This window comes from Camelina sativa, chromosome 12, assembly GCF_030686135.1.
Source record: "Camelina sativa cultivar CO46 ecotype springtype chromosome 12, ASM3068613v1".
In the NCBI taxonomy this organism is placed as follows: Eukaryota; Viridiplantae; Streptophyta; class Magnoliopsida; order Brassicales; family Brassicaceae; genus Camelina; species Camelina sativa.
In genome coordinates this window covers 32,574,866-32,585,220 of record NC_141891.1, presented here as the reverse complement: position 1 = coordinate 32,585,220, position 10,355 = coordinate 32,574,866, and the positions used below count along the sequence as shown (strand labels likewise).

The 10,355-nt window shown below is 44.9% G+C and overlaps 1 protein-coding gene across 1 annotated transcript; it reads right to left on the bottom strand.

Moving 5' to 3' along the window:
* Nucleotides 1-6,965: 6,965 nt before the first annotated feature.
* Nucleotides 6,966-7,463, bottom strand: LOC147932913 (uncharacterized). The gene is made up of 3 exons (XM_087477224.1): nucleotides 7,351-7,463; nucleotides 7,137-7,302; nucleotides 6,966-7,034 (listed from the first exon to the last, which is right to left on the bottom strand). The coding sequence occupies exons 1-3, from the start codon at nucleotides 7,461-7,463 to the stop codon at nucleotides 6,966-6,968; spliced, it is 348 nt and encodes a 115-aa protein (XP_087333350.1).
* Between the last annotated feature and the right edge of the window lie 2,892 nt (nucleotides 7,464-10,355).

Genomic DNA, 10,355 nt, shown 5'->3' with positions numbered 1-10,355 from the left:
TCACTTCCACTCAGGAATGGGTAGACTCTTCAGTAACCCGCCAGGAACCTGATGCTCAGTCTTCACTGGCTGACACACATCGCACCTCGCGACCCAACTAGCTACATCCTTCTTCATCCCGACCCAGTGATAGTACCTCTTGAGATCACGGTACAGCTTAGTCGCTCCTGGATGAATAGAAAACTTGCTCGCATGAGCCTCTCTCAGGATCTCCTGCCTCAACTCCTCATCCTTGGGCACACAAATCCGACCGTGCACCAAGATAGTACCATAGTCTGAGACCTGATACTCTGAACAACATCCTTAGAGGCATTCACCAGCCCCAAATCCTTCTCCTGAGCCAACCGCACCCTACTCAGAAGATCTGGTCTATCAACCGCCTCCAAACCTAACGGTTCCTGAGACACAGCACACAACCTCAAAACAATAATCTCTCCTACCAGAGACTCCATCTCCTGCTCCTGAGCCGGAGCTACCCTCTTCGACTCAGAGCATATGTAACCAAGTTAGCCTTACCAGGGTGATAAGCTATCTCCAAATCATAATTTGCCACAAGCTCCATCCACCGCCTCTGTCTCAAATTCAGCTCAGGCTGAGTGAATATATACTTTAGGCTCTTATGATCTGTAAACACCTGTACCTTTGCACCATAAAGATAAGATCTCCAAATCTTCAGGACAAAAACTACAATAACAATCTCCATATCATGAGTAGGATAGTTGTCCTCACGCTTCCGCAACTGCCGCGAAGCGTAGGCAATCACCTTCACATGCTGCATCAACACACACCCCAAACCAACTCTGGATGCATCTGTATAAACCACATAGGGTTCTCCTTGCTCAGGCAAAGCCAATATTGGCGTAGTATTCAACATTTCCTTTAGGCCTGCAAAGCCCTCCTCGCACTCTTGTGACCAAACAAAAGGAACATCCTTCCCTGTCAACTTAGTCATTGGGCGTGCCTTCCTCGCAAAGCCCTACACAAACCTTCTGTAGTAACCTATCAAACTAAGAAACTCATAAAATCCATACCTCATCTTTCTTCTACTCTTACAACACCAACGCTCCCCACGGTGAAGTTATAGGACGAAAGAATCCCATGCTCAACAAATCCTCTGGTTACTTCCTCAGCTCTACTAAACTAATAATCAAATATGTCAACATCACTCGCCGCCACCTGAAAATCACCAATCAAAGATCCTTGAGAACTGATCATCTCATCTTTGACCACTCTTCAGGTCATCCATTAAACTTTTCACCTCTCCGGCAATTCACATCCCCCTTCCAAAAATAGACAAGTCCTAACTATTCATAGAACTTTCTAATTATGGAAACTTTCCTTTTCTGAGCAAAACCTGTCACCACACTCACAACACCCGCTGGACCTCCAGAAACACCAGTAAGCACATCGGCCACACAACTTAAATCCAAGATTAAACAACCATCAACTCTCGAGGTCCACATTCCGTCATCATGTTTATACTCGCGTCCTAGGTATTGCTTGATCCAAACTCCTCCACCCTTAGGTCGCAACCTTCGGGCCATACCAATCTCACTCTTTGACCAGCGTCTTCAAGTTATACCATCTCACTCATGGACCACAATCCTCAAGATCTCGGTATTAGGAGAACTACTCATCCCTTCAAGAAAACCACCATCTTCTCAGGAGCAACAATCCTTAAAGACTATAAACATCTTCCGACCAAAAGTACTTCCTGTGGTCCGAGTATCACCTTGCTATGTTACACCTGCCCACTCAACTTCTAATATCCAACTAGATTACCCACCAAACAGAGAAAATATCTGCTCCAACTACAAATGTCCACCTATCTGCCTCTCTAGGCTCGATACCTCTCGAGAAGAATCTCGCACCGGCGTCTACAACTGCTCCAAACAGAGAAAGTCCTCAACATCCGCAGCCCTAGGCTGCACCCCACCACATGCGGTACAATTGGAGCCTGCACTGGTACCCCTCTCGGTAACCGCTCCAACAGCACGCCAACAGATCCGCCAAGCGATCATCTCGACCCTGGACTACACCTGTTGCAACCCCATATTTGGGTTCCCAGCACCCCCGGCACGCTCACCGGCTAACCCCCCTCTGGTTTGTTCTGGTATGCTTGCGACCCTCTGACGTACCTCCTCGTGGAACTCTAGACCACACACTCGCTGGCCTCGGGACCCGTCCGACCATGACCAAGACCACGTCCCCATCCATGACCAACAACCAAACACCTTTAACCACTGCTCTTCCAAGAACAGAGGCTAACAAGAATAAAAACAAATCAAAACCACACAAAGAAACATAACATACCGTGGAATCTCATTGAAGGCTCGAAAAGGATGTTCTAGGACTCCATGCCACACACATTTAACTAACTCACATAATCAATCAAGACATGCAAATCCCAAACATCTACAGCACAAAGCCTAGTGAACCCAAACCTAGAACCGTAAGGGATCTGATACCAAACTGAAAGGACCCAACCTTTTTTTTTAATAATAAATAATAAATATAATATAATAAATTAACTACAACTAGTGGTCCCATACCCACTAGCCACCTAACCACAATCACCTTCAACAGCGGAAATAACCAATACTAATATCAATAAATAACCAATATTATAACATAGTCAATATCCAAACATCAAACTAGCAACCTAGCAATGTTTCTAATGACTCAACTCTAGCAACCTAGCAATGCCAGACAACATCCAATCGAGTCCCTAAAACATCCTACTCTTCATTGCCTTGATCCCACGGTCAATTTTTGCCTCTACCTGCACCACAAACACAATGAGATGCCTGAGTATTACCAGAAATACTTAGTGAGGCGATCCTCCAATCTACGAGCTATACACACAAGCAAATCAAGAGTACAACTACAAATAAAATATAACAAACCAACCATTTAAACAAAACAACCAATAACACTTTCACCATACCTACACATCATCACACAAAACAAGTCATACAACCCAATCGCTTAGATAAGCTCATGGTCACGCACTCACCTTAACAAGTTATTCATGAAAATCACCACAACCAAAAGAGAAGCCCTCCAATTTCCAAGAACAACCAAACTCGCTCCTACAACCAATCACAACAACAAACAGACATTGAAAACAAACTGATAGAAAAATCAGAAAAGAACAACCTCACAAGTGAAACCACGAAATCAAAACGAACCGTTAACTTTCTAATCCCTCAGGTGAAAAGCAAGGACTATACGTCCAGACACTTTCCACAAAATTTCAGCACGATAAGATAACAGATGAAACCGCAATCGTCCCCGTAACACCCGCTGATCTCAATCCGCGAATGAGAAGAAATGCCCCACGAAACTGTCAATATCTCCTATAATATTCATCCCAATTCACTTCTGTAAAAAGGCTAGTGTACAAAAATCTCTTAGCTACAACCCTACCAAAAATCAATAACTTTTGAAACGATTTGATCCATCGGATCTTCTTTCTCCCAAGCCCTAACAGTTCTGTTTCTCTCTGAAAAAGCTTGATCTCCTTCTCTTCCTCCTTTACACCAAAAAAAACAGGGGTTCTCACACTTTGTCTCCCTCTCTCTGATAATGTCGACAAAAGCAAGTAAAAGAGAGCAGGCGTGACTTTTATGAATAAGATTAAGGGTTTTTGGTTTAATTTGATTAAACCAGGATTTTAATTAAACCAAAAATCAATATAAACTCACTTCTTTGGTTTACTCAACACATCCCAAACTCTATTCCCGGAACACGGATGTTACAGGGATTCCCAATTGAACTAAACCAAACCAAAACGACAATTAAGATTAACCTGGTTGAACCGGAAATTGATGGTGTTGATCGACACGCACCCCCAAAACTGACTATTTGGTTCAAGGATGTTACAATTCTCCTCCACCAACATAGATTCGTCCTCGAATCTCAAACAACCATCAGTCAAGGACTCCCGTGCAACCGTCGCCACGGTCCGCACCTCCTCCGACCATTCTACGAAGGTTATCTCCAGGTGATAGATTCACGTTCTAAGCATTATTTGCATTCGACTTTATTCATAGGTCTCAACCTTGAGTTTTTACTGGCTCCTCATCACGCCTTAGCCTTTTTTTTTTTTTGAATTTAATGTCATATTTTATTCAAAAACAAAATAAACTATTTTACAACTAGTGCAACATTTTTAAAGGAAACATAGTGTGTTTGTTAAAAAGAGAAGATAAAACATATCTTAAAAGCGAGATTGAAGCCACAGTTGGAAAACATCATCGTATTGTTGATCCCCCATTAGGCCAATAGCTAATAGCTGGTCTCGTACTTGACGGTCTATCTAGACTATAATAGCAGAGGCACTCTTTGGGGTCTCCCCATGCCGTTTGCCATTCCTCTCTCCCCAAATGGTGTAGATAACAGCCTGAAAAACATAGCGTAGAATGAACCCCTCCCCTAGTGGAAGCTGCGGACTGGAGAGATAGGCAAGAATAACATACCAGTCTGTTGAGAACCGAGTTTTGAGCAGGTTTTGAGTCAAATACGACCATATCAAGGAGACAAAGGGACAAGAGAATAACAGATGGTCCCTCGTTTCCATGGTGAGCTGACAGAACCCACACATGCCCGCTGCACTTCCATTCCAGGCAACCATACGGACACCTGTCGAGAGACGATCAAGAGCGGCGAGCCAAACACAAAAACCAAACTTCATAGTAGCATGACGAAACCAAACCCCCCGATGCCATGCCACCATACTAGATGTGACACGAATGTGATTCCAAGTATCTCGAGTGGAGAACCTGGGACGGAAAACATCATTCCGACCAAGCCACAACAACCTATCAACTTGCGGTTAACGTTTCTGCCAATGCAACTGCAACTTGTCCTCAACCCTATTTAACAGGTCCACTCTATGACGTCGTCGCCGTTTTCGAAGAGCCCACACGTCCGCTACAGTACTTTGCTTAGCGATACCCAAATCAAAAACTCCATTACCACCCACAACATCATTAAGAACACCCAAAGCCGACGAGTTATCAAACCAGAAAGAGGTTTGCTCACCACTACCTACTACCACCTTACAAAAAGACTTTGCTAAATCCCAATGCTTAAGGAGCTTAATGCATATCCAAGACCCCAAAGTAGTGGAACTCTTCACTGACCAGAATGATGCTTGCTTCAAGAAATTCATGTGCACCCATCTCACCCATAAGGAGTCTCCATGAGACACCAACCGCCAAATCAGTTTCAAACAACCAACAAGATTAGCCTCTCGAAGGGAACGCAACCCAAATCTCCCTCTGTTTTTGGTTTACAAATAGACACCCAAGCAACCTTTGATTTCTGTGTATTCATCTTAGTCCCCGACCACAAAAAAGCAGAACACATGGAGTTAACCTCATGCAGAAATTCTCGTGGCAAAATATAAGAAGTCATCCATAAATTACAAACACTCCAAAGGACAGAGGATATCAAGTTAAAACAACCAGCAAATGAGAGATATTGAGCCATCCATGAACCAATACGCTTCCGAAGCTGCTCCAGCAACGGTGAAAAATCGGCAATTGTTAAACATATTGTGACCAGCGGGAGTCCTAAGTAGCGGACTGGCAGAGAACCAACATCAAAAGGTAACCGAGAAGTATCCAACTGTTGAGTATCCCCCGCCAAATAAATTGTCGACTTCTCCATGCTAATAGTGAGACCAGAAATCTTTGCGAAATGCTCAAAAATTGTAATGAACCCCTCTATCGAACGTAACTTCCCATTAGACAGAACCATTAGATCATCAGCAGAGCTGAGATGCGTGAGATAATATTGGCTCCTCATCGGGCCTAAGCGTGCATGCCATAATATATATGGAAGTCCAATATTCGTCTCTCGGGTTGCCACCATAGGTGCGCCCCCAGATCTTCATTCGAAGTTGATATACCAGCCATATTCTCAAGCCACAAAGTCTCAGAATATGATGGTACTAGGGGAACTAAAGTCCTCCAAGAATCGTTCAGGACCAACTGCCCTTAGAGCAAACAATTCTGAACACGTCTAAGTCCTATCTCCTAACCAGGTCTCCCTCCCGTAGTTAGCGTAAAACATTAAAACGTCCTATTAACCATATAATACCTCATGACCACACAAGGATCATCAACATGCCACAAGGGTTGCCACTAAGGCCAACAAATGTCCTACATAGGATCACCACAAAGGCCGAAATGTCTAAACAAACCGACACCAAGGCCAATCAAATGTCCTAAATAAGACCGCAACATAGGCCAAACAAATGTCCTAACAAGGACCGCCACCAAGGACACACATCCCGAAGGACCTTCACGAAGACCACTTGTCTCGAAGGACCTTCACGAAGACCTCTCGTCCCGAAGGACCATCACGAAGACCACTTGTCCCGAAGGACCATCACTAAGACCACTTGTCCCGAAGGACCGTCACGAAGAATACAAATCCTAAGGATCGCCTAAACAGGCTACACATCCCGAACGACCATCCCGAAGACCATACATCACGAAGGACCGCCTAACCATGTATCATTTGCTAAACAACCCGCCACAAAAGTCACATAATTGGCTAAACAGCCAGCCACAAAAACCACACAATTAGCTAACAGCCCGCCAAAAACGCCACACAAAGTCAGACCGCCTCACACGGGCCACACAATGACTCAAAAGTCCGCCACGAAGGCCACCCAAGGCTCACACTCGCTGAAAATGGACAAATTATAACTCCTAAAAAACTTTCTATTTTAAAACTTTCCACTATTGGAAACTTTCCACTTTTAGGTACTTCCTCTTCAGGAACTTTCCTCTCGTGGGACAAACTTCACGGCGTATCCCGAACACCACCTCGTCTTGGTACTTAGTCGCACAATAAACCACCCCTGAGCAACCAAGTAACAATAGAGCTGGGCTGGAATACTCCATTCCCGCTCCAGCCACAGACTACGACTAGGACCAGGCTAGAAAAGCTCAAGTCACGACCTGCTTATCAAACCACTTCTTGAACCTTGCCTTCATCCTCGCCTCTGGCTCCCAAATCTGCAACTCAACACCATCACAGACGCAAATGACTCTCATCAAAGAAACTTTCTTCTTCCAAAATTCCTTGACTCTCCTCTCGAGAACCCTCACCGGTCTCGCCTCCAAAGTCATGTTGGGTTGAAGAACCTCGGGAATCTTAGGCAACAACTGATCATCCTCGTGGAGACACTTCCGCAGCATCGACACATAGAAGGCCTTGTGGAACGCGCACAAAATATCAGGCAACTCCAGCGTATATGCCACCAGTCCCACCCGCTCAATTACTCTGAACGGAGCCATTTAGCTCAGACTCAACTTAGTCTTTGTCAATGACCTGTTCAAACCCTGCAACATAGCCATCTTGAGGTGCACTCTGCCTATCACCTGAAACTCAAGATCCCTACTCTTCTTATCGGCATAACTCCTCTGCCGATCCTGAGCTTCCATCATGTTCAGCTTCAGAATCCAAATCTTCTATGAGGTCTCATGAACAAAATTTGCACCATATATGCTCCTCTCCCCCATCTGAGTCCAACATAACGGTGTTCGACATGGCCTCCCATAAAACGCCGCATAAAGATCCATCCCGATACTCGCCTGGTAACTGTTGTTGTAAACAAACTCTAACAAGCTCAGGTGATCCGCCCAATGGTCACCCTAGTCCAGCACACACATCCTCTAACGTCTGAAACGTCCTCTAAGACTGCTCTTCTGTCTGAGGATAGTCCGTTGTACTTATATGCACCTTAGTGCCCATCTTTGCCTGAAATGCCCTCCAAAACACCAAAGGGAACTTGGAATCTCTGTTAGACACGATGCTTACTGGCACCCCGTGTAACCTGACTATCTCCTTCACATACTTCTTAGCCAAGACCGCTACTCCATCAGTCTTCTTGATGGCCAGAAAATGTGCCAACTTAGTCAACCGGTCCACAATGACCCAAATCGCATCATAGGTCTGAGACACTGGCAATTCTACCATGAAGTCCATCATGATGATGTCCGACTTACACTCCGGAATGGGCAGACTCTTCAGTAAACCGCCTGGAACCTAATGCTCAGCCTTCACTAGCTGGCAGACATCACACCTTGCGACCCAACTAGCTACGTCCTTCTTCATTCCGACCCAGTGATAGTACCGCTTGAGGTCACGGTACATCTTAGTCGCTCTTGAATGAATAGAGAACACAATCGCATGAGCCTCGCTCAGGATATCTTGCCTCAACTCTTCATCTTTGGGCACACAGATCCGACCGTGCAAAAGTATGGTACTGTTGGCAGAGACCTGGTACTCCGAATCAACATCTCTAGAGACATTCATGTGACATCCCGAACCCAATTTTGGGTGGGTGTCGATCGACACCAAGAGGGGTGTCGGTCGACACCAACACCTGCAGATGGACCCCGCGGACTGGTTCAAAATGGCTACTTCGGTGCAACGTTTGGAGGATGAAACAAAGTCCAATTTGGCTGAAATTTCGTAGGTAGCTTCGTGATTCTATAAGCTTCATATCCAACGGTGGGTTTGTGAAATGAACGGTTTTTTGTGATTTAATCTAGTTTTTGTATTGTGGTCTGGTGTAGATGGTTTTGTGGTAAAGTTGGGGTGTCGAGCGACACCATTGTGGTGTCAGCCGACACCAGCATGTTGTTGTATGTTTGGGTCCTAGTAAGACAGCTGGAGTTAGGTTTGGATGAGGAGAGATCGACGGAAGTGATTCCGTGAGCGTCGGTGTGTGTGTGTGTTGGGTTGCAAGTGGTGCGATGGGTGACGTTTGACACCAGGTGGAGGTGCCGTTTGACACTAGAGGAGTTGATAGTGAATTAGAGTATTTATGGGGAATTTTTGTCCATGGCTGGACGAAATCAAATATTCCAGCCCACCTCTCTTGTTACTCGGTCGCTAGGGATAGTTGGTTTTGCAAGTCAGTAACAAGATGAGGTTGTGTTTGGTGTAATCGCGGGAGTTTTTGTAAGGAGCGAATTCTACGCCGGTTTTCTCGTTTGAATTATGTGGTTCCGGTGAGATTGTTCCCGTTGATCTAGTGTGCGGTCGTTTCAATTTACAAGCCCCACATCCTTCTCATGAGCCAACTGCACTCTGCTCAGAATATCTCCTCGATCTGTCGCCTCCAAACCCAAAGGCTCCTGAGAGTTTCCATGTCCTGCTTCTGAGCCAAAGCCGCCAGCTTCCGATTCAAAGCATCTGCAACATGGTTAGCCTTACCAGGGTGGTAGGCTATCTCCAGATCATAATCCGCCACCAGCTCTATCCATCGCCTCTGCCACAAGTTCAACTCGGGCAGAGTGAATATATACTTCAGGCTCTTATGATCTGTAAACACATGTACCTTCGTACTATAATCTTCAGTGCAAAAACTACAGCAGCCATCTCCAAGTCATGGGTAGGATAATTGTCCTGATGCTTTCGTAACTGCCGCAGCGTAGGCAATAACCTTCCCATGCTGCATCAACACACACCCCAAACCAATTGGGATGCATCTCTATAAACCACATAGGGCTCTCCCTGCTCTGTAGTGCCAACACTGGTGTAGTAGTTAGCATCTCCTTCTAGCTTGCGAACTCATCCTCGCACTCCTGTGACCAAACAAAAGGGACATCCTTCCCTGTCAACCTAGTCATCAGCCGTGACCTGCTCGCAAACCTCTCCACAAACCTTCTGTGGTAACCTGCCAACCTGAGGAAACTCATGATCTCTATGGTATTTTGCGCTCTAGACCAATCCCTGATGGTCTAAATCTTCTCTAGATCTACTGAAACTCCATCTGCAGACACAATGTGACCCAGAAATCCCATTTCCCGTTGCTAGAAACTATATTTGCTCAATTTAGCAAACAACTTCTGCTGCCGTAGCTTCTCCAGAACTGTCATCAAATGCACTATATGGTCCTCAGGACTCTTAGAATATACCATGATGTCGCCGATGAAAAATATGACAAACACATCCAGAAAACCCTGGAATATGCTGTTCATCAATCTCATAAACGCGGCTGGCGCGTTAGTCAACCTGAAAGGCATCACTACAAACTCGTAATGCCCATACCTCGTTCTAAATGCAGTATTCCTTACATCTGCCTCATCTATCATGATCTTATGGTAACCCGACGCCAGATCAATCTTGGAAAACCAAGTAGCACCCCTCAACTCACTACAAGAAATTAGAGTATTAATAGCATTATAATATAGTGTTTAATGTCTTTTTGCTATATTTGATATATCCTCTAATCTTTAATAGTGTTTGCTAAAGTGTAAACGCTATGTTTGATTAGTCAGATTTCAATTTTGGGTATACTTATTTTAACTATAGTATACATAGCA